Raw genomic sequence first — 25863 nt, 5'->3', positions numbered from 1 at the left:
ATGCAGTATATTTGCCTGGAGAATTCCATGAACAGAGGAGCTTTTGGGGGTTGCAAAAGACTTTACACTGGATTTCCCATGCAGATACACACACATATCACCACCCTCACTAATTAATCTTTCAAGACATTTATAAGACAAATATTTATTCATTTATAGATCAGAATTTTTTCTGAAAATTTTATAATCACTTATCTAGGCAGTGATAACTAGACTTACAGACTAAGAACACAGAAAAATAATAGAAATCTTTTATCATATCACTTTTCTGGCCAAATAACAATACACATATTACATTACTTAATTTCTGGTCAAACATAAAAGGTAAAAAAGTCATACTGTTTTAAATGAAGGAAAAGTCATTTACAAGCTGAATTGGAATCATGCTAAGTCACTCTCAGACTGCTTTTCATTCTACACACATAGCTCATCATCTATTTAGATCCTCTACTTAAAACTTTTCAAGAGATTAAAGCTGCATTTAAGATAAAGTCAAAACCTCTTTCTGGGTCTCACCAGGATCCACCTCATCTGACCTTCTTTCTCCACACAGCTTCACCTAACTCTCCCCTCCTCCTTGCTCACTGGGCTGCAGCTGTGCAGAAATCCTTTAGGTACTTTAGACACAAGCTCTTCACTGCCTCGGGGCATCTTCCCAGGCTGTTGTCCTCTCATCTTGCCTCCTTGCTTGAGCAGTGTCCTCTCGTCCTTTAGATCACAGTTTAAACACCTCGTTTCCAAAGGAAACTTCCTTGAGTATTCTAACTAAAACAGAGCCTCCTTCCCCCCCGTCAGTCTCTACCAGCACTTGTTTCCTTCACAGCACTTGGTGTGAGTTGTATGTGCCAGTTTGTTTACTTGTCTGTTGCCTATCTCAGTACAGGGAAGGGTATTCACTGTTGAATTCTGAACACACAGGACTGGTGACTATATTCAATTTTTTTTTTTTTTTAATAATTTTCTTTTTCTCAAAACTAAGAGTGTAAGTGATCTGATGCTTACCGCTCTGGTGTTTTCTGAACAGCTCTATTCCAATGGATTTTTGGTTTTGTCTGTCATATTTATGTGCATAGTTAAGTGATTCAAACTGAAGAAATAATAACTTACAATTCAAAATCAAGGATCTGCTCTGACACATATTTTAAAGGCATATTGGTTCTGAGTTGGGGCCCAGGCTTCTGCATTTTTAATAAGATTTTCAAGTGATTCTGATACACAGCAGAGTTTGAGGAGGCCTGCTTGAGTGTGAACATGTCCTGTTATGCATCTACCTGTATCTGCTAAATTTTATCAGATCTAACCCTTTGGTTAATCCATGCTTGAAATCCTTACATCCTTAGGAACTTTCTGACCTGGACATTTAATGAATACATAATACCATTATTATTCAGACTCTTTTATCTCTTGTTCTGCTCTAGATGACGCTTTATTCTTTTAAGCTACTGCAATGCTGACATCCTGGGTTTATAATTTAATTAGGAATAAGGAGTCTAAGGTAGAATTTACAAGTTATCTTTTCTGAAGAGTTTGAGAGTCATCAGATACTGGACATATAATGTTCATAATAATTGTTTTAAAATAAAGCTAATCATAAGAAGAAAGCAAATTTTAAAATTATTTTTAGTTTTTAACCTGCAAATATAAATTTTGATTATGAACAAATGTTAGTTTCCAACTCTGTGACTTTGTTTTCTTATTCTTTTGGCTTATTGCTTTCAATTGCTAATGTATTGAAAAATATATGACCTTCAGTTCAGTTCAGTTCAGTTGCTCAGTCGTGTCCAACTCTTTGCGACCCCATGAAACGCAGCATGCCAGGCCTCCCTGTCCATCACCAACTCCCGGAGTTCACTCAGACTCACATCCATCAAGTCAGTGATGCCATCCAGCCATCTCGTCCTCTGTCGTCCCCTTCTCCACCTGCCCCCAATCCCTCCCAGCATCAGAGTCTTTTCCAATGAGTCAACTCTTCGCATGAGGTGGCCAAAGTACTGGAGTTTCAGCTTCAGCATCATTCCTTCCAAAGAAACCCCAGGGCTGATCTCCTTCAGAATGGACTGGTTGGATCTCCTTGCAGTCCAAGGGACTCTCAAGAGTCTTCTCCAACAGCACAGTTCAAAGCATCAAGTCTTCGGCACTCAGCTTTCTTCACAGGCCAACTCTCACATCCATACATGACCACTGGAAAAACCATAGCCTTGACTAGATGGACCTTTGTTGGCAAAGTAATGTCTCTGCTTTTGAATATTCTATCTAGGTTGGTCATAACTTTTCTTGCAAGGAGTAAGCATCTTTTAATTTCATGGCTGCAGTCACATCTGCAGTGATTTTGGAGCCCCCCAAAAATAAAGTCTGACACTGTTTCCAGTGTTTCTCCATCAATTTCCCATGAAGTGATGGGACTGGATGCCATGATCTTCGTTTTCTGAATGTTGAGCTTTAAGCCAACTTTTTCACTCTCTTCTTTCACTTTCATTAAGAGGCTTTTTAGTTCCTGTTGGGTATTGCAAGTGAAATGACACAAAGACAAGACACACACACAAGAGACAGACATCCACCACTCCGGCAGGAGGAAAAAGAACTGCGCAAGCAAGCAAGCTTGCGGTTTATTTTTATATAGCCCCCCTGGGCAGAATTCCAGACTGTATGACTAAGCCTTCTCAGTATAGCGCATGTGCATAAATGTTATCGTACAGCAAAAGGGAGTGAAATTCCGGCTTACTGCAGAGTCTGTCCAAAGCCCTTTCTTTCTTCTTATCACAAGAAGTTAATGTTCCCTCGTTTGCAAGGGACCATTAAACTCAAGGCTGTGTCCAGACTCCTTGGCAGAACGCCTCGTTTGCAAGCACGTTCAGCCGGAGCAGAGAGCCCAGTTTGCAGGCACATCTCCACTTTCCCTATTGTGGCTGCATTAACCCTTCAGTTCCTCTTCACTTTCTGCCATAAGGGTGGTGTCATCTGCATATCTAAGGTTATTGATATTTCTCCCGACAATCTTGATTCCAGCTTGTGCTTCTTCCAGCCCAGCATTTCTCATGATGTACTCTGCATATGACCTTATTATTGCTCTTAAGAGATAAATTTTACATGCATGCACAGTAAGGAGTTTTGAGATATAGTCCATTAATAATAAGCAACCTACAATCCCATTCACTTCTTATCTTTCACTTGTTTCACTTTTCACATTTTATGTCATGGGCATATACAGAAAAATGTACAGTATTTTATAGTTAAAGCAAATGTACTCTATTAAGATTATATTGTGCCAGGTACACCTTCCAATCATATTCATCAACGTATAGATCCCTTCTTCTATAAATAGTCAGTATGGTACTAGGAAAAATATTTGTGACATTTCAGGCACCTGTTGGTACTTAAATATACATTAAAATGCAAATTTATAAATATTTTATTTAGATTGTATTTTACCATCCTTATCTAGGTGTAAAATGAACACAATGCTTTATTTGATAATCTTTCAGAAATTCTCTTATTTGGGGATGAGTGTGTGAGTATTTTGTTAAAAATTCATGTTTTACACACAAAGTATATTCCATGTACTCCTGGGGGTAAAGGGAAGAACCTCTACCAAGTTGGCAGGATTTGAGCAAGGTAGATAGTGACGTGTAAAGTGAAAGTTGCTCAGTCTTGTCTGACTCTGTGACCCTATGGACAGTAGCCTGCCAGGCTCCTTTGTCCATGGGATTCTGCAGGCAAGAATATTGGAGTGGGTTGCCATTTCCTTCTCCAGGGGAACTTCCCAACTCAGGGATCAAACCTCAGTCTCCTGCATTGCAGGCAGATTCTTTACTGTCTGAGCCATGAGGGAAGCCCAAGGAGGTAGTAGTATTCATAAAACAAGCAAAAGTTTAGCTGTTCTATTTGTGACCTGAGATCCTTTGAAGATAACCTCTCAAAACCCTCTTTCAATTAAGATTGAAAATGTCAAATTTACTGATATCATTGCCCATTTTAAGAAACAGTAGTAATCTTGATTCAGATTCATCAGCCATTAATAATATTCATGTTTTACCTGAGGTTAATATCACTCTTTTAATATGGAGGAAACATAAAGAATGTAATTTCTTATCTCACATTTGCTTTAGGGAAGTAAGGATCTTCCCCAACCACCTCCCTTTATGTTGTTCTAACATTTTCCAGAGGTGAGATAATTTAGAAAGCTCAGTGGAGTGAAATTAATTTTTAAAATAACAATACATTTTTTGTCTAAACTCATTAAATTCTACTCAACCTTAACCGTATCTGAGAGTTCCATCAGCTACTCCATTAGTAGTTTAAACAGTCTACAATATTGAACAATAAACTATGTTGATATAAGTGAAATAGCTTTTATCTCCCTTCCATGCTTTAATTCACACATTGATGGGCTTTTGATGTTCCTAGATATCCGTGGAATCCAAGAGTTTCTGGACAAAGTGTCTCAGCAGGGGATGGATGTTGCACTTCAGAAGGTGGAAAACAACATCAATAAGATGATCACCACGCTCTTTGACACCATGAGAATAGAGGAATTGAATCGCTATCGAGACACTCTTAGGCGAGCGATCCTTATTATGAATCCTGCCACAGCCAAATCCTTCATAACTGAGGTAAGTAAAAATTGTCATGGACTGGGAATAGGGTGTAAAAATTAAATGTTTCAGAATAGATCCCACAGAGGAGATGAAAATTAAGAGCAGTGTGAGGGAATTAACTACACATCTCTCATTAGCACTAATTGAGGTAGCACAGTGAATTCTTGTTCATCACATTTACCCCGTACTGTCCAGTTAATTGCTAAGAATGCTTTGTATTTATATGTATTTAGGCACCTATCTAGGATGACTTTAAGAATTCTTATGGGGATTTAAAAGTGCTGCTTACCTGAATGGATTTCACAAATTGTTTAATATTGATACTTAAATTTTTTATGCAAGTTAAAATTTTACTTCTGAGAAAAGATTTACTTGAGTTAAAGCTATTCTTGCCTAAACATGATTCCTACTATGAAAACATACAGCAGGTTCTTCTCCTCTGTATTCAGAACTCTGTAGCAAGACAAATAATTGAAACTGTCTGAAACTCTGCAAGGTGATGACCATTGTGCATTTTATGGTTCTGGATCATCAAAATTTGAATTGTATCTGTACCTTTGGCTAGAAGCTCTGAAACTTTGTAAAAATACAGTTGAGAATATTTGATCTCTATATTCTAAAATCTTTGCTATTCCCTTAAAAAAGGTTATTGTCAAGTAATTTTGGGGATCACATTTTTAACTATATATAGTGCTGAAATTAGTCATAATGTTATATACTTTCACATGGATTTTATTATTAGTTTTAAAATTTGGGGCGACTTTATTTCACTAATACAGTTTTCTTCACTTCTCCAATGTGTTTTCTTTAGCTCCCAAAGTACTGATGTAAAGCCTCCAAATTAAGAATGTGTTAGAAGTTATTTGACACTCTATAATATAATTGGTATCAGAGAACTTGAAGCAGAATATAAATCACTGTGAAGAATAAAACTTGGAAAATATCTATAATACATTTTTTATTTTAATAGAAAACTTTGTTATTCAGTTTAAGATCAAATATAGAACTTTGACCTTTCTAGGTCTAGCATGTAACTCAGAGAGTCTCATTGAACCACTAAATGTTTCCCAATAGAAAGAGTGTTTCCAATTTTACAAGAGTTTGTTTTTTCCTTCAAGAAACACAAAATCTGCTAGAAGGCTGAAGACAAATATATAAGGGCATATAATATAAATTGGAGTCTTAAAATTATAATAAATAAGGTTGAAGTATCTATGGTCACTTTTGGTTGGGAAGATCATAGAAAGCTTCATTGAGAGGGCAGGTTTGAACCAGACTCAGTGGCATGAGTACTAATTCACAAAAGAGAAATTGTAGTCAGTACGCAGGTGCAAGACCACGTCAGTCACATTCTGGTCGTGTGATGCCTGCAAATTACTTAATAGTTTTGAGCTTCATTTTGTCATCAGTAAAATAGGAATATCATTTATTTCAACTTATTATATTTGTAATGTAGATTAATGAGATATAATAAGCCTTAAAGGAGTGATTGGACAGCTGGCACCTAGCAGATGCTTAAGAAATGGTAACTTCTAGATCATATTTTCTAGGTGTACATATGTATCTAGTAGTATGTAGCACCTGTCTGACACTTAGCAGGTGCTTTGGCCCCCTGTTCTTAACTCTGAACTTTGACACTTGTAATAATCTGTTGCTTCCATCTTTTTTCTCAAATACATAAATCTATGTTTGTGATTTTCCTGAGAAATATATCTCCCTTCCTTTACCCAAACACCATCTTTCCCACTCATTTTGTCCTTCACAACTACTGATTTTATGTATAGTCTCTGTATATCCATAATCTCTAAACTATGGGCTGGGTTTAAAGTCTCAAGCCTTTATACTCTTCTCTGATTTATGTAGTGGTCCCTGCTTCTCCATTAGCTGTTCTCAAACACTTTGCACCTTGATTCTGCTCTCTCGAGTTCCAGAAACATTTCCCACTTAGAGAATAGACTGACCCCTTAAGTCCTAGACACAGCTCATTCAAAAGGCAAGTCACACCAAATTTAAAAGGCAAGTAGCATCAGAGGTCTGGAGACACACAGAATAGTTACTGACTTAGAGGATTACTTATTTAGTGGAAGAGGCAAGCATGTAACTAAATAATAAAATGTGAAAGAAAAATACTATTACAGTGATGGGTAAATGTTGCTCTGGAATGCCATAGGAGAATTCACTAAGTCTGCAGGGAGTTTGGCTGGGGTCAGGAAATGTTTCACAGAGGATTTGCTTTACCAGAGTGGTGCAAAATGAATCAGAATGTATTAGGCAGACAGTGATAGGCAAATGAAACTTCATTCTGTGTGGTTATGTGTTTGTGTGTGTGTGCACAGTCGTGTGTGTGAAAGAGAAGAGGTGGGCGGGGAGATGGACAGAATTTTAAAAAGGACATACAATTGAGGGTTTTATAATGAAAAGACAGAATCCTTTGGTCTACCTATTTCTCCATCCAGTTATACTTTTCAGAAATAATTACTTTTTTAGACAAAACAATAATTCATTCAGGTTTTTCTGTAAGATCTTTAGAAAAAATACAGCAGCTTTAAATAGAAACATGTGTGTGTGAGTGCTCAGTCACTTCAGTCTGTCCAACTCTCTGTGACCCTACAGATTGTAGCCCGCCAGGCTCCTCTGTCCCTGGAATTCTCCAGGCAAGAATACTAGAGTGGATTGCTATGCTCTCCTCGAGGGATTCCCCCCCACTCAGGGATCAAACCGGATCTCCTGCATTGCAGGCAGATTCTTTACCACTGAGGCACTGGGAAAGCCCCAAATAAAAACAGTTAAAGAACCAAAAAGGTTTGCAAAACCCAAATCCTGTGTATCATCTAGGAGCAATGGGTCACTATTTACTAATTCAGTGTTCACAAAAATTTGTAAAACATAACCTCCTCTCATACTTTTCAGTTCCTCACTTCACTCCTGCCTGCCAGTTGGCTTGGCATTTCCAGGCATCAGAATTGCTAGGACTTGGCAGGATAGTCCTCTGTTCAGTTGCTGCCCCATGATGGTATCAAATCCTGGCTTCTCCCACCATGCTTCAGCAGATATCACTACTTCATCTGCTTTTCTTTTTTTAGTTGTTATTGTTCAGTATCTAAGTCATGTCCAACTCTTTGCAACCCCATGAACTACAGTCTGCCACCCTTCCCTGTCCTTCAATATCTCTAGGAGTTTGCTCAAACTCCATTGAGTCAGTGATGCCATCCAACAATTTCATCCTCTGTTGCCCTCTTGTCCTTTTACCCTCCATCTTTTTCAGGATCAGGGTCTTTTCCAGTGAATCAGCTCTTCTCATCAGGTGGCCGAAGTATTTGAGCTTCAGCTTCAGCATAAGTTCTTCCAATGAGTGTTCTGTGTTGATTTCCTTTAGGATTGACTAGTTTAATCTCTGGAGAAGGTGATGGCACCCCACTCCAGTACTCTTGCCTGGCAAATCCCGTGGACGGAAGAGCCTTGTAGGCTGCAGTTCATGGGGTTGCTAAGAGTTGGACATGACTGAGCGACTTCCCTTTTACTTTTCACTTTCATGCATTAGATAAGGAAATGGCAACCCACTCCAGTGTTATTGCCTGGAAAATCCCAGGGACGGGGGACCCTGGTGGGCTGCCATCTATGGGGTCACACAAAGTCAGACACGACTGAAGTGACAGCAGGGAGGGGAGTTTAATCTCCTTGCTGTCTAAGGGACTCACAAGAGTCTTCACCAGCACCACAATTTGAAAGCATCAGTTCTTCAGTGCTAAGCCTTCTTTATCGTCCAGCACTCACATCCATACATGACTACTGGAAAACCATAGCTTTGACTACACGAACCTTTGTCAGCAAAGTAATGTCTCTACTTTTTAATACACTGTTTAGGTTTGTCATAGCTTTTCTTCCAAGGAGGAAGCGTTTTTTAATTTCATGGCTTCAGCCACTGTCCTCAGTGATTTTGGAGCCCCCCAAAATAAAGTCAGCCACTGTTTCCACTGTCCCCCCATCTATTTGCCATGAAGTGATGGGACCAGATGCCATGGTCTTAGTTTTTTGAATGTTGAGTTTTAAACCAGCTTCTTCACTCTCTCTCTTTCACCCTCATCAAAAGGTTTTTTTATTTCCTCTTTGCTTTCTGCCATTTCAGTAATTTATTTTAAAAAACACTTTTCAGATGGTTTCGGTCCCTTTTTCTCATGGTTATTTGTTTATGAATCTATTCAATCCCTTATATTTTATTGGGGTTTTGCAAAATATCCCAATTGACTTTCTTCAGTTATAAATTCCAGAATGTTCTTTCAGAGTTTTGAAAATTATCAGAAGATACTTTAAAGAGCTGTTGTTATAGTTGATAGCATACTTAAACATTTCTTAAACATTTTAGATCTGTAAAGTACAACATGTAATATTTTGCCCAAATTCCAAATTTACAGTTGAGAAAATTAAAGACCTCCTTAGATGTAATCTGTTCTATTCTCCAACTCCCTGCAGCCACATTCAACATCTTTGCAACTAGTGTTGATAGTGGACGCTAGGAAACTCACAGGGCTGGAAACTGGTAATGTAACTTGTCAGCAGGTCAAAGGGGTACATGACTCTCAGGTCCTATGAGATATAGAAATGACTTACAATGGATTACATGATGGAGAGAAAGGCAGATGAAGCTATAAAGAAACTGATGCATTGGAATAATGGGAAAGAGAGAGGATCTACATGTTATGATGAGGTCAAAAAAACAGGTTCAATAAACACTGAAGAGAGGGAAAAGAGGAAGTAAGAAATTCTGGTCAGAGAGAGGAAATAGCAGAATTCCCAGCTTCACTGCTTCCTATATTTTATAAGTTGGCATGGAAAGTTGTTAAAATTGTCAAGGAAAATATCAACTTAAAAGTCAAAAGAATGAGTTTTAAGAAAGAAATTGCTCACTTAGCATTGTCATTTAATTCCTACAGGAGAAAATGGGCATATCAAATCTGTTTGCATCTTTTTTTTCTGTCCCTGGAGCAATTATATGGGTTTGAATTAATTATGCTCCCTTTGAAGTCTTAGAAATTTAATATATTACATGTCTACAATTAGTGCTCCACCTCTCATTCAAGATTTCAAAGCTTTAATAAAAATACTGCAGTTATGTGCTGCTGAGTAAATCAACCTGCTGTGATATTGATGGAAAATTGTTATCACAATGTTTCTGTAACTGTCCTTGAAATGAATATGGTGAAACAAGAGTGCTCACATGGTTTGATTTAAATATATATTAGGATGATATTTTGAAAAAACAGTATTTTTTATGTAGGAAAAATGTTACTATGGATGTTATGTAATTTAAACCTTTTCCAGAAAGGATACGTACATCAGAACTTTTGGATCTTAACTTTTAGTGTTCAGGTTTGAGAAGAAAATTCAATTCTTTGAAAATGAGAAGTTTTCTTACTTAAATGGCAATGAATATCATTGTCTATTTGCATTTTTTTCCCAAATTTGCAGAACCCCACTGTTACATAAAATCTGTTTATTCTGCAATAATAAAAGGGAATTATCTTTTATTCCTTAATCACACTTTATGAAATAGTTTTCATTCTGTTTTATTGTATCCCAGATAACTTTGACCATGTCAAACAACAAAAAAGCAAAGTTACTTCTTCAAATATATAAGCAGCTTGCCAGAAATAAGCCTTTATGATGGTTTAGAAAACAAGTTGTCTCAAGGAATATTGAAAGGTTCCTAGTCATCAAAGGAGTACCCTGAATATTCAAATTACTGTGATAGTTATCTAGTAGCTAGTCAAACAACCCAATTTTTACCAAGAAAAAGAAATTATTTGGAGATATTATGCAATGTCCGTTTTTTAAAGACAAGGCTAATGTAATGATATTAGACAAAGAAACTTGACTATAATTTTTCCCCAAATATATTCCTTGCATGAAAATCTCTATAATAATAGAGTTCATAGATGACTGATACGCATTTTTGAAGTACACTTTTTATTTAACTTGAATAGTACATATAACTATGAAGTACAACTTAACAAATATCCATGCACCCAAATCAAGAAATAACATAACTAGCATTCCCAGAGTCCACTCCTAGGCACCACTTGGTTATAACCTTCTTGAAAGTATAACCATTATATTGACTTAAAATGCAATAAACTAGTTAACAATTTATATTAAACTGTATATGCATAGAAATATACTATGTATGTCTTTTGTCTGTTTTTACTCAACATTATGTTTATAAGGTTAATCCATGTTGAAATAGGTAGGAAAACTTTATTCATTTTATTGCTCTGAAGTATTTCATTATATGAATATGCCACAGTCTATTTAACTTTTACTGATGATTTTTTTTTCAAGTTTTGCTCATTACAATTAGTCGGTCTATTCATGTTTTCTTTATATGTGTGTATTTTTATTGGGAATGAAATGTCTAGCTTAAGAGGTATGCATAAATTATGTCACTTATTAATGCTAGCTGATACAGCCAGTTTTCCAAACATTTACACCAATTTGGACTTCTCCTGGGAGCAGACAGAAGTATTTTAATTTTCTACTTCCTCACCAACACTTGTTATTTTCCTTCTTCTTCATTTTATTTATACTGGTGGATATGTACTAGATTCATATTTTATTTTTAATTTGCCTTTTCCTGATGAATGAGTTATTATATATTTATTGACTTTTTAATATTTTGTTTTATTAACTGTCTATTCAAGTCATTTTATTTTTCCCCCATGATTATTAGGATCTTTATATATATTAGGGGTAAAAGTCCTTTGCCAAATATATTTTAAATCCTTTCTCCTATTGACTGTCTTTCCATTTCTATAAACAGTAAATTTTGATGAATAGAACATCTTATTTTTAATGCATTCCCTTATTAATTTGCTTTCTTTATAGTTAGTGCTTTTTGTCTTTTTTTAAAAGAAAGATTTCTATTCCAAGATCATGAAAACATTCTCATTTTTTTTCTAGAAATTTTGTTTTATCATTTACATTCAAATCTGAAGTTAACTTCAAATTGTTTTTCATGATAGGTGGTGTAGAAACACTTATTTTCCTTATGTTGTCTGTTATTCATTTCAACACAGGATCAATGTACCTGGATGGAAAATAATGTTAGAGTGAATAAAAAGGGAAGTTAATTAGTGTATTTGAAGTATAGGGCCATTATTCCTATACTACATCTTGCATCTATCTTTTTTTCTCTCTTAACATGAAGCATATGACTTAAGTAGATAATAAAAGGCTATATTGATGATTTTATTGCAATAAATATCTTTCTATGATTCTATAATAACAGAAGTTAATGGTGCTAGTTTCTCTAATAAAAGTTGTAACTCTTTTCATGGGCTCAGTAGGCATGCATCAAGTAGCAGCTAATGGCTGGTCACTCAAAAATACAACTGCTCTATATGGATATGACTTTTACAATGGCATAGAATTCTAAGAGAAGACAAAAATTTAACTGGCGTTAAAAAAAAAAGAAAAATCCACCAAACCATCCAACAAAAACTGCTTCATTCCTTACTTAGTCTTTTGTTACAGGTATATTGTTCTCAAATCCGAGTTTTTACTTTAGCTCAGTATTATATTGAACTGAAAGGCAGTTCTGTTACTAGCCAACCCACAGCTTTGGACTTTTATTTTTCAAATGAGAAAGTATCAAATTTATTTTACTTCCACTTGACCAAAATCATGCATGACAGATCTTACTTGTGTTAACAAGGCCTGAAAGTGCCTTAGTATTTGCTTTTTTGGCTGGAGTTCTATTTAACTCTCAGAAGTTCTCTCTGAAGATGGGAATTAGGTTCCAATGAGTCCAAATTTCCAAATAAGATGGATCCAATTCACCTCTTTCCTGTGACCACTGACTTGGGTATTAATCTTGATAGACAGTTTGCTACTGATTCCTCCTAATAATCTGAAGGCTGTTTAACAATTTTCGCAATCTCTAATTTGCTGGTTTTTATTTTCTATAACTTTTTGATGAGTTCAACATTTTCATTCTATTCTTTTTATTTAAATGAAGTAAAAAAAAATACCTGAACATAAATGAAAGCTGTACTTATTTGAAATATGAAATCACAGTTGCTTCAGCTTTTAAGACAAAGGAATTCAAATCCTTCTCTAATTCAGTATTCATTTATTCATTCATTCAGACAATGTGTTGAAAGCTTTTCTGTGTAAAATAATGTGGAAAGCACTGCTAGGAATACAATCATTAAAGATAGATGGGTCTAGCCTCCAAGGAACAGACAAATTGATAAGGAAATTGTTGTAAACATAGAACATGCAAAATAGTAAAACCACAAGAAAATAAACAATTAAGTTACTCTTCTCAACCCCAAGAGGGAGTTGAAAATAAAGATAACAAGATTGCTATCTAAAAATTTAATCAAACAAAGTTTGTAGATGGGCTTCCCTGGCGACTCAGATGGTAAAGAATCTGCCTGCAAAGCAGACCTGGGTTCTATGCCTGGGTTGGGAAAATGCCCTGGAGGAGCACATGGAAAGCCACTCTAGTGTTCTTGCCTGGAGAATCCCCATGGGCAGAGCAGCCTGGTGGACTACAGTCCATGGGGTCACAAAGAGTCGGACACGCCTGAGCAACTATGCGCAGTTTGCAGATAATGTATAAAATTACACAGATCTAGAAAAAAATTTTTTTTTCTTTTGTTATGGGGTAACTAAGACATCTTCTCTACTTTAAGAAATTCTTGCTGTAACTTATAGTCTTATCAAAGCAAGTTTGAAATGTGAATGGATCCAAGAGTGATTAAATTTATATTGAGTTTTTGCTCCATGAAGTAATGGGGACAAATGAAAACAAAGAGATTAGGTAAAATAGACCTAATGATAAATTTGAGGATCAGAACTTGCCACTGTTTGTTTGTAACTGCTTAGAAAAGAAGATATCAGACATATAAGTCAAGGACTTGCCAATATACAAAGGTTTCTCTGTCAATGCCAGGCACAATTTCTTAGGCCTTAACCATGGTCTGAGTGAAATAATTTCAAAATTATGTACCTCTTGTTTCTGTTTCCATTCTCAACATTACACTTTGAAGCTGGGAGAATGGGGAGCCCCTGAATTTAAGCAATAGAAAGATATATTTGCTGCAAATAAGTAAATTAGCAATTTAATTAATATGCCAGTTTCTAGTAAATTCACTTAGTATATAAATGAAAAATACATAAGTACCATTATTTTCCATTTCCATACCAAAATATAGGTTATTGTATTCTGCCCTGCTGTTCTAAGCAGCCATGGCAAATGCATCTTAGTTAGCACTGGAGTCTAAATCTATTTGCCAACCTGGGTTAATGTGAATCAGTCTCCCAGAACTTAATCAGTTCTTTAAATGCTTACTGACAAAAGTCAATGCTTTAGATTTGTAGAGGATCAGATTTGAAGGTGTAGCCACCATGAAGCTTTGTTAAAAAGTAAGCAGATGGCCCTAAACTACAATTCTATTCAGAATTTCTCTCACTGTAATACAGATACATAGAAAGTAAATAAACTAGGTTGAGAAAATTTAAAAGATTCATTTGAGTTTTAGAGCAAGCTCTATTTTTAATAGAATACACAAAACTGTACCAGAAGAAGATTCAAATATTAAACCTATATGTGTCTGCCTAACAGTAAAATTATGTGAACATATGGGTCCATTAATTTCAAACATGAATTATTTTAAATATGTATATTACTTAATGAGGCAACATTTAAGTCAATTCTTGGAACTCATATTTCTTACTTGGATTTAAGGCAATTTGGCTACAAAGGCATCATGAACATAGAGGTTGAATTCAGTTTTCGCTCCACTATTAAATAGCTGTGTAGCTCTGACCAAGTCACTTAAAATCATTTAGCTTTGTTTTCCTCATCTATAAAATAGAGTAATTCCTGGATCTCAGTTATTTCCAAGGCTATATTTGGTAATGAAAATAGAATGTGTAGAATAATGTTCATACCTAGTAAAAATTTAATAAGTTTTAGTTGTACAGTACTCTAGAACTAAAGTAGAGTAAATAAGAAAATGCAAATGGTGTTAGTAGACTTGGAAATTGATTAGGTATGTGAAATGAGGTTGAGACATAGGAAAAAAGATGGATCCTATGTTTCAAGTCTGAGTTTCAATGATGTTGATGTTATGAAATCAGAAGTATAAGAAAATGAACAGATTTTGAGATAATTAGATAAAATTTCAGTCATAAATTTGATGTTATTCTGGAATATCTAGATTGAGACATGCATGTGACTGGAAAAATGAAAGAATGGGACCCAACAGTCCTAAGTTGAAAAGCTGTTGTATTTGTCAATATGATGATCATTGGTGAACTTTGATAAAACATTTTTGTTAAAATTTTGTGAGGAAAAAATAAAGATTGTAAGGAAATAAAGTGTTGTTAGCAAATAAGCAGAGTAAGGGGCATCTCATTCAAGTCTGGAAGCAGAAAGGAGGACCACATAGTACTGTATCATGGAAAGGAACCTACTTCGAGGAAGACGTTTTCTAAGTATGGAAGCTCATGTGGAAAGAGAGAAGATGATGCAATATACAGAAAAAGAATCAATGTACAATTATTGAAATGAAGTAGGATCAGTTTTATAAATATATTATATTTGGAAGAGAGGCAGTAAGGAAGGATTAAAATATAGAGAATTTTAAAGGTAACAAGAATGCTCAATTGCATTTGGGTTGAATGCATTTATAGTGGAATCAGTAGATTCTAATTCATTTTTCTGTGTGTGCTTAGTAGACTGTATGTGCAGGCAGTGGGGAAAAATGAAGTAAAAGAAAAGGATGGCTGACTCAGTTTGGGGACTAGCTGCAAAGGTACTAAAGTAGGACCAGGCTGTCTGCAGGGATCATAATACAGGTGACATAAGACATGTTGGGAAGGAACTGATTTCCAATAAGAAACCAACCTCCTAATATGAGTTACCAGCTTTATGAGAGAAACATATACTAAAATTTCCCTATAGTTTGTTTGAATTTACATAGTAAGTCTAGACTTTAGTTCCAAAAAAAGTGTGTTAATCAGATTAATACTTCAGAGATCAACAAAAGTGTTTTTACCTAGAAATATTTCAAAAATATCTCAGCATTGGCACTACTGACAAATTGAACCAGATAACTCTTTGTTTTGGAACGCTGTCCTGTGCAGTGTAATCTGTTCAGCAATATCCCTACTCAGTAGACACCAAACATGGCAGTCAAAAAAAGTGCCAGATAGTGAGAGATATACCCATTAGTTGGAGATGGCATTCAGTTCAGTTCAGTTCAGTGGCTCAGTCGTGTCTGACTCCTTGTGACCCCATGAACCGCAGAACACCAGGATTCCCTGTCCATCACCAACTCCCGGAATCCACCCAAACCCATGTCCATTGAGTCAGTGATGTCATCGAACCATCTCATCCTCTGTTGTCCCCTTCGCCTCCTGCCCCAGTCCTTCCCAGCATCAGAGTCCTTTCCAATGAGTCAATTCTTCACATGAGGTAGCCAAAGTATCGGACTTTCAGCTTCTGCATCAGTCTTTCCAATGAACACCCAGGACTGATCTCCTTTAGGAGGGACTGGTTGGATCTCCAGGTAGTCCAAGGGACCCAAAAGAGTCTTCTCCAACACCACAGTTCAAAAGCATCAATTCTTCAGCACTCAGCTTTCTTCACAGTCCAACTCTCACATCCATACATGACCACAGGAAAAACCATAGCCTTGACTAGACGGACCTTTGTTGACAAAGTAATGTCTCTGCTTTTTAATCTGCTCTCTAGGTTGGTCATAACTTTCCTTCCAAGGAGTAAACATCTTTTAATTTCATGGCTGCAATAACCATCTGCCATGATGTTGGAGCCCAAAAAAATAAAGTCTGACACTGTTTCCACGGTTTCCCCATCTATTTGTCATTAAGCGATGGGACCAGATGCCATGATCTTCGTTTTCTGAATGTTGAACTTTAAGCCAACTTTTTCACTCTCCTCTTTCACTTTCATCAAGAGGCTTTTTAGTTCCTCTTCACTCTCTGCCATAAGGGTGGTGTCATCTGCATATCTGAGGTTATTGATATTTCTCCTGGCAATCTTGATTGCAGCTTGTGCTTCCTCCAGCCCAGCATTTATCATCATGTACTCTGCATGTAAGTTAAACAAGCAGGGTGACAATATGCAGCCTTGGCGTACTCCTTGTCCTATTTGGAACCAGTCAGTTGTTCCATGTCCAGTTCTAACTGTTGCTTCCTGACCTGCATACACATTTCTCAAGAGGCAGGTCAGGTGGTCTGGTATTCCCATCTCTTTCAGAATTTTCCACAGTTTATTGTGATCCACACAGTCAAAGGTGATGGAGTGGCAGTATTAAAATCATCCCTGGTTAATATTATTGATCTAGAACTATTCAGTGTTTGAAAAACTAATATCTGTTTTCATGGAAATTTTATTGCTGGCATATGACAGCTGCATTTCACTTTTCCTCTAATAATAGCTATTCAACATTCACTGGACTCTTTTCAGTTGTCTGAGACTATGCTAATCACGCTATAGGATGTCTTGTATATTCCTCAAACAATCCAATGAGATGGGAATAAGAGTTTCTTCATTCTACAGATAAAATAATTAAAGGAATGTTGAATATGCATTTGTCCATCTAAGTAGATTGTTTGCCTTTTAATTTTTGTTAACTTAGTCATCATTTATTACATTTTTACTATTTTCTAACAGTGTTCATATATGACTTCCCTGGTAGGAGAGACGGTAAAGCATCTGCCTACAAAGCGGGAGACTCGGGTTCGGTCCTTGGGTGGGGAAGATCCTCCGGAGAACGAAATGGCAACCCACAACAGTATTCTTGCCTGGAAAATCCCATGGACGAAGGAGCGTGGTAGGCTACGGTCCATGGGGTCGCAAAGAGTCGGATACGACTAACTTCACTTTCACTTTCAACACTGTTCATAATTAATTATTTTTTGAAAAGAATACAATTGGTTTTCAACTAATACTTATTGTTCTGTTCTTCAACTGCAAGTTTATGTTATAGTCTCTGGACATGGCATCAGATAGCCAAATCAGTGTGACCTAATTTTAGCAAACAATAAATTTTTAACACAAAATAAATGAAAACACAAAAAGCAATTAATTGTATACATAAACAGATAAAGCAAAGCTAATTGGTGGCAAGAAATCTCAGTTGATTCTGAATATTGTAAAGTAGTTGCCATTAGCAGTAATTAACATTTATTGAGTTTTTTATGTGCCTAACACATAAGTGTTTTTTACATATCAACACATATAATCTTCATTCCAAATAAAAGAGGTAGATGTAAATGTTTGATTTCAGTTCAGTCGCTCAGTCATGTCCGTCTCTTTGCTACCTCATGAATTGCAGCACTCCAGGCCTCCCTCCATCACCAACTCCTGGAGTTCACACAAAATCAAGTCCATTGAGTCGGTGATGCCATCCAGCCATCTCATCCTCTGTTGTCCCCTTCGCCTCCTGCCCCAGTCCTTCCCAGCATCAGTCTTTTCCAATGAGTCAATTCTTCGCATGAGGTGGCCAAAGTATCGGAGTTTCAGCTTCTGCATCAGTCCTTCAAATGAACACCAAGGACTGATCTCCTTTAGAATGCACTGGTTGAATCTCCTTGCAGTCCAAGGGACTCTCAAGAGTCTTCTCCAACACCACAGTTCAAAAGCATCAATTCTTCGGCACTCAGCTTTCTTCACAGTCCAACTCTCACATCCATACATGACCACAGGAAAAACCATAGCCTTGACTAGACGGACCTTTGTTGGCAAAGTCTCTGCTTTTGAATATGTTATCTAGGTTGATCATAACTTTCATTCCAAGGAGTAAGCGTCTTTTAATTTCATGTCTGCAATTGCCACTTGCCATGATGTTGGAGCCCCAAAAAATAAAGTCTGACACTGTTTCCAAGGTTTCCTTATCTATTTCCCATGAAGTGATGGGACAAGATCCCATGATCTTCGTTTTCTGAATGTTGAGCTTTAAGCCAACTTTTTCACTCTCCTCTTTCACTTTCATCAAGAGGCTTTTTAGTTCCTCTTCACTTTCTGCCATAAGGCTGGTGTCATCTGCATATCTGAGGTTATTGATATTTCTCCTGGCAATCTTGATTGCAGCTTGTGCTTCCTCCAGCCCAGCATTTATCATCATGTACTCTGCATGTAAGTTAAATAAGCAGGGTAACAATATGCAGCCTTGACGTACTCCTTGTCCTATTTGGAACCAGTCAGTTGTTCCATGTCCAGTTCTAACTGTTGCTTCCTGACCTGCATACACATTTCTCAAGAGGCAGGTTATATGGTCTGGTATTCCCATCTCTTGAAGAATTTTCCACAGTTTATTGTGATCCACACAGTCAAAGGCTTTGGCATAGTCAATAAAGCAGAAATAGATGTTTCTCTGGAACTCTCTTGCTTTTTCCATGATCCAGCGGATGTTGACAATTTGATCTCTGGTTCCTCTGCCTTTTCTAAAACCAGCTTGAACATCTCGAAGTTCACGGTTCACATGTCTTTGGAGAATTTTGAGCATTACTTTACTAGCGTGTGAGATGAGTGTAATTGTGCAGTAGTTTGAGCATTCTTTGGCATTGCCTTTCTTTGGGATTGGAATGAAAACTGAGCTTTTCCAGCCCTGTGGCCACTGCTGAGTTTTCCAAATTTGCTGACATATTGAGTGCAGCACTTTCACAGCATCATCTTTCAGGATTTGAAATAGATCAACTGAAATTCCATCACCTCCACTAGCTTTGTTCATAGTGATGCTTCCTAAGGCCCACTTTACTTCACATTCCAGGATGTCTGGCTCTAGGTGAGTGATCACACCATCGTGATTATCTTGGTCATGAAGGTCTTTTTTACACAGTTCTTCTGTGCATTCTTGCTACCCCTTAATATCTTCTGCTTCTGTTAGGTCCATACCATTTCTGTCTTTTATCAAGCCCATCTTTGCATGAAATGTTCCCTTGGTATCTCTAATTTTCTTGAAGAGATCTCTAGTCTTTCCCATTCTGTTGTCTTCCTCTATTTCTTTGCATTGTTTGCTGAGGAAGTCTTTCTTCATTTTACAAAAAAGAAAAATGATCTACAAAGAGATTGTGAAAGTAGCCCATGTCACACAGCAAGAAAGAACAAAGCCAAGTCTAGACCATTCTTAAGGGGTGTACTATGTTGTATTACCTCTCCAGGTACACAATACATGTGAAAAAAATCATCCTGGCTTTTGGTTTATGACAAAGAAAGAGTTGGTATGCCTGCGTGTGTGTGTGTGTGTGTGTGTGTGTGTGTGCTTTAGTTGTAACTTATGTCCAATTCTTTTGCAGCCCCTTAGACTGTAGCCAGCCAGACTCTTCTGTCCATGAGTTTTCCCAGGCAAGAATACTGATGTGGGTCCCATTTCATCTCCAGGGGAATCTTCCCAGCCCAGAGATAAAACCTGCGTCTCCTGCGTTGGCAGACAAAGTCTTTAGTTCTGAACCACCAAGGAAGCCCAGTTTTTGTGCATAACTGCCAGTAAATGTTTTTTTAAAAAGAGTTTGCACTGGGGTGAGCTAATAGAAAATTACTGGAGGACATGATGGAAAGCTCAGTCAATGTGATTATGTCATCTGTGTTTGTAATTGGTGTTTACCAAACTTAGCCTCCTATGCAACCACAGAGATGTATCTTCCTTGATTATTACATCTCACAGGAATGGCTCCTAGTACTTTAAGAAAGACATTGTTAGGATTGTAAAACTAGCAAGAGGCTGGAAGAAGATTTGTATCTTAAAGGAAAAGAGAAAGAGTGTATGATTGCAAATGTTCTAAAGTAAATGTTCTAAGAAAAGGGATCTCAAAGGTCTAGATTCAGAAAGAAAACTGTCGAAAGCTTAGTGAAGCTGAGGAGAACGTTAGATTGTCTTGGGTCAAACATAGAATATTTGGACTAAATAGATTCTGTTTAACTGTTTTATTATGATTCATATAACATATATTGAGTTATGTTTATATATTTTAGCAATCATTGAATACATATTCAGCTATATAGTTTAAAGAAATATATTCTCATTGTCATGTGAGGAATTTTTGGAATGAAAGGAGTTGTTAGAGCTCCAGTGGCTCTCAAGATAGTATGTAATTACTGATGTGACAAAATCATTAGATATACTGAATGTGAACTTTCAGAACTAAAGAGTAATATTGATTTAATCTAAGAGGTTCAGGTAGTCAACCTCATATGGGACTTCAGGAGGAAACAGATGGCAATAATGACTACCCATTGCTAAATTTCCTCAAGCAGGGCTAAAAAAGGGCAGGACCAGAAGGCTGGGAAACGTGGGGTCCAAAAGGCCCATGAACCTGACTATATTTCATAACAAGACATATTTGCCTTTGCTCAGAGTCCTGAAATAAATTTTCAGCATGATCCAAACACTTTCATGGTGCATCTGACCTGAGTTCACTATAGCTACAAACAAAAGCTTCACAAACTCTCAGTAGAAATGAAATCACAGTTTCAAAACATACAGATTTTGATGAGTATAGCATATACTTTACATCTTTATGATTGTTCTTAGAATTGTAAACCTTAGAGTATTCCTAAATTATCCCGACCTTATCCTATCAATTTTGCTCTATTTCAAGATAAATTGGTTTGAAAATAAACTAAGACCGTAAAATAAACCCATCATCCTAGCATTTTGGAAATGTATATACACATTTAAAAATAAGCTTAAGTTTTTGCAAATTGCATCAAATTCCAGGGCCACTGATTCCTTGGAGTCAGATTCATTTGACTCCCTGAAAACAAATTGATTTTCATGAAGGGTTTTAATGTATTGAGTTACTATTATCTTCCTAAACCCAAATAAAATTTGAGGAGTATTGAGCCTGGACATATCTCTGCAATTCTCAACAATATTTGCATCTGGAAGTGTCAGATCCCCCTTCTGCAGGGGATCTTCCCAAATCAGGGATGGAACCTGCATCTCCTGCATTGGCAGTTGTATTCTTTACCACCAAGCCACCTGAGAAGCCCCAATTAATCCATACCTCATTGTATTTCAAACTGTAACATGTTTCTTGACCCAGCAGCTGGAGGCACATTAGCTGTTGAAAAAGAGTTATTTTCTCTTAATCCTCACCAACTAAACTATTGGAACTCTGGTACTCTCTGAACTGATAGTGCAGGACCCCAAGGGTCTCTCAAAACCTACCATTTCTTTTCACTTTCCACAAGTTTCTGCTATTGAGGTGTTTACTTGATGACCCATTTGCTCCAAATGTAACTTGGAGACATGTTACTGAAGCTTGGCCTTTGTTCCCAGGTGCCAGATTAAATCTCAGAGACAGTTTTGGGTGAAATAGAACTAAAGCTATTTAGCTTTATTGCTTTGCCAGGCAAAGAAGGCCACAGTGGGCTAATGCCCTCAAGACCGTGTGTTCTGCTCATAAAGGGGTAGTGAGGAGTCTCAAAATGTTCAAGGAACAGAGTATGATCAGCTCGATGACATTCTTCTGATTGGTTGGTGGTGACATAATTGGGAGTCAGCATCCTCAACCAGCTGGTTGAGTCTCCCGCTGGTCTAGGGTCTACACCCTTGTGGGCCACATACAGTTAACTTCTTCCACCTGGTACAGGCTTAAGTGTCTGCAAAACAGCTCAAAGGACATGGCTCAGAATACTATCTGTAATCATTGAGGAAAACTGAAGAGCCTTAACTTGGTTTAATGGCTAAATTGTTATTTTGTCTCAATTGACTGTTTTCCTTTCTTTCTTCATTTCTTCACTTCTCTGATTAAATTTATTCTCATTAAATAAATCAAATTTATTATTATTATTATTACTATTATTGAATTTATTCTTATGAATGTTTTTCTACAGGTAAAAGGCAGGCAGAGGATATGGATAGGAGTCTCTCCTGAGAAGGCCTCACAGGGTCCTGATCGCTTACAGACTGATGCTACTACTAGGAAAATTTACATATCACTCTCACATCAGGCTGTTGCCAACACCACTGTTCAGGGTCTCCAGGCCACAGCAAAATGCTTCCTGCAGTTCAACAGCAGGATCTCAAAACTAAATCTTACTCCCCTAAGAGCTGAGCTCTCTGTTGAGGTTGGACCATATTCCTTGGAGAATGAATGGATCTAACTAAGTCATCTAGCAGTGAGTCTCCAAATGTCCAGGTGTCTTTCCTTTTAATTAAGCAGCTTAAGCAAGTATCCCACCATGCCAGCCTTTCAGACATAAACAACAGTTGAGATGGCTGAAGCTAAGCCATGCTGGGGACCCCAGAACAAAACAATATTGCTCCTTAAAATGTGCGTATACTTGGAACACAAAAATCACTTCATATTTACTCTGAAAAAGCAGAATTCTGACAACAGGATAAGCAAAAAATAAACATCAACAAAAGGTTGGCCTTTAAATTTCCCTACTGATTAACTTTGTTTTTCTAGCTTTGTTTAATGGTCACACATCTTTGTGAATTTTGGATCTTTTAAAATCTTTTACCAGCATTCTCATTATTATTGTTATCCTTTTGACTATAAGCTTCATGGGGTTAAGGTTCTCTATTGGTTTAACTTTAAATCTCACATCATATGCTAATATATTGCATATAGACGCTCTAACTAAGTGGTAAATTTTTGAGGTGAAATTTTATTTTGGCTTTGAGGGTTTTAGACATCTTATAACTGATTTAAATAAGGACTAAGGCATATAAACCAAGATGAATCAAACATTTTCCTTCTTATCTATTGCATTCTTTCTCCTTGCAAATGTTTATGTATTTGCCTCATGTTAAATTCAATCTTAAAATCAGTACATTCTGCCTAACCAATAATCTCTTGAAACATAACTGAAAGTAAATATTCTCCTCAGCAAACGACCCATCCCCTCCTTAGAGTGTCTACTGTTTATCGTTTCTCAGTGGATTGCTAGACTTTCCATGAAGAGATTAAATGAAACAATATTCAGTTTAATCAACTTTATTTTTTTTTAGTTGGAGGAGATTAAAATAGCTGGTAAAACATGAGCATATTTATGTATTTATTTCCAATATTATTGTTTTAATTATCCATATTGAGAATTAGCCTGGTTTAAAATTAGCAAGGATATAAGATTTCAGATACCCAGTTCTCATCTCTGAATAAGTAATCCTTGTTTAGTTCTCTAGGGGAGGGAAAAACTTTTCTTCCTCTTCTCACCTGAGGCTTCAAACATCAAACTGATAACAGAGATTAACAGCAAAAACATAACAAACAAGTTAAAGAAAACAAAAAACAGACTTAGTCACAAACTTCAAGGGAAGAAAACAAGTATTATCCTTCTATTCTTGTAGGCTCTCAGCTGGTTGGCTGGGACCCCTATAAGAAAAAAAAATTAAGAAAAAAAAAAAAACCCTAGAAGTTTATTGAAATGTTTATGTGTACATCACATACATACATGGGGATAATTCAGGGATGAGTAACAAATAATTACCTGGAACTTGTGCTTAAATGCTGTCTTCACCTGAAACAGAAGAAGGGTATGAGAAAGGCAAGTTATAAGAAGGTAGCCAGAAAAAGTACAGTAAACAAAGGTCAGGTTTGTTTTGCAAATTTAAATTGATACCTTCTCCAGTCATAAGAGGCTCTTGTGATTAAGAGTCATCCCACTCTTGATGATACAGAGATGTGACTCAAGGAGGATTTTAGGATTTATATGCCATCCAACCAAGTGTGGAGAAGAAGCCAGACACAGGAAAAAGGATTAGGGCCTGCTGGGAGGGGAGATAGCAAGCATGGGAATGTATGGTACAGTATAGTACAAAAAGTGTTCAGTAAGGTTAGCTTTGCAGGTTCAAAGTCAGGGCCTTTTCCATCGATAAGAGCTGTAAAGTGTCATCTTCCTATCAGAGAGAGTTGTTCAGTTGCTCAGTTGTGTCCAACTCTTTGCAACCCTATGGACTGCAGCACGCCAGGCCTCCCTGTCCTTCACCATCTCCCAGAGCTTGCTCAAACTCATGTCCATTGAGTCAGTGATGCCATCCAACCATTTCATCCTCTATCATCCCCTTCTCCTGCTTTCAATCTTTCCCAGCATCAGGGTCTTTCCTAATGAATCGGCTCTACACACACATCAGGTGGCCAAAGTATTGGAGCTTCAGCTTCAGCATCAGTCCTTCCAATGAATATTCAGTACTGATTCCCTTTAGGATAGACTGATTGGATCTCCTTGCAGTCCAAGGGACTCTCAAGAGTCTTCTCCAACACCACAATTCAAAAGCATCAATTCTTTGGTGCTCAGCTGTCTTTATAGTCCAACTCTTACATCCATTCATGACTACTGGAAATACCATAATTTTGACTGTAAAGACCTTTGTTGACAAAGTAATGTCTCTGCTTTTTAATATACTGTTGACATCTTAACAAATAAAAATCTTCATACGTGTAAATTTCCTTTAAAAAATATACACTTTGTTTTTAGTGCTTTTCCTACATCTGCTGTTTCTCAGTTGCTTTCAACTCAGAATAATCCTTATGCCAAAGTGGTATATTTGGGGGTGGCATATTCTGTTCCTCTAGTTTTCTTTCCTCTGTGTGCAACTGGAAATTTAGAGCTGCTATCTTGGAAGGTCAGCTGTTTGTTTGGACAGGGCTTCCCAGCATGGCGTTTCTCGGTATTGTTATATTCAGTATCTGATTCCAGGTGTCTGTTCTTTAATTATTTATGACCACCTCCTTCCAAACTGGACTGTGGGCACCAGGAAACTGACTGGAAACTGATGCCCTACGAAATGGTAAAATATAATTTAAATATCAAGACTAAAGAAAGAATAAATTAGAACAGAATGTTAAATTTTAGAAGATAAATTACCATATCAAAATATAGATCAGGATGTTGTATAATTCCTCCCAGTAAAATGGTTAACTTCTCGAGGTCAGGGACTATTATACATTTCATGCTCCATCAGCATTTTGCACAGCACCTACATGTAATTGATGCTCAATAAATACCGATGATTCATTTTATTTCATTTATTTGTGAAAAAGCAAAGCATAAAAAAAAAAAATTGTGCCTTACATATCATGAAAACAGTTTCTTTTTTATCGATGAGAACCTGCTGGAATGAGAACCCTGACACAATTGTAAAGAGTTAGGGAACTGACCCGCTCTCAGATTGCTTCACTTCCTGGCCAAGTTTAAACACCTGGAGAAATAAACCACTGAAAAATCTTTGTGGTGTCTGCAGTTAAGCTTGAGTTTAGTCTCACAGCTCTGTGTGGACACTCATTT

The 25863-nt window shown here is 36.9% G+C and overlaps 1 protein-coding gene across 1 annotated transcript in view; it reads left to right on the top strand.

Annotated features, from left to right (window-relative positions):
• Positions 1-25863, top strand: part of GRID2 (glutamate ionotropic receptor delta type subunit 2) — a 1620720-nt gene that overhangs the window by 875874 nt on the left and 718983 nt on the right. Inside the window, exon 4 of the mRNA XM_052642062.1 lies at positions 4405-4610. Coding sequence (XP_052498022.1) covers positions 4405-4610 — 206 coding nt within the window. The remainder of the gene's footprint in view (positions 1-4404; positions 4611-25863) is intronic.

The sequence above is a fragment of the Budorcas taxicolor genome, chromosome 6 (assembly GCF_023091745.1).
Source record: "Budorcas taxicolor isolate Tak-1 chromosome 6, Takin1.1, whole genome shotgun sequence".
Taxonomy (NCBI): domain Eukaryota; kingdom Metazoa; phylum Chordata; class Mammalia; order Artiodactyla; family Bovidae; genus Budorcas; species Budorcas taxicolor.
This window is presented reverse-complemented; position numbering and strand designations above follow the sequence as displayed.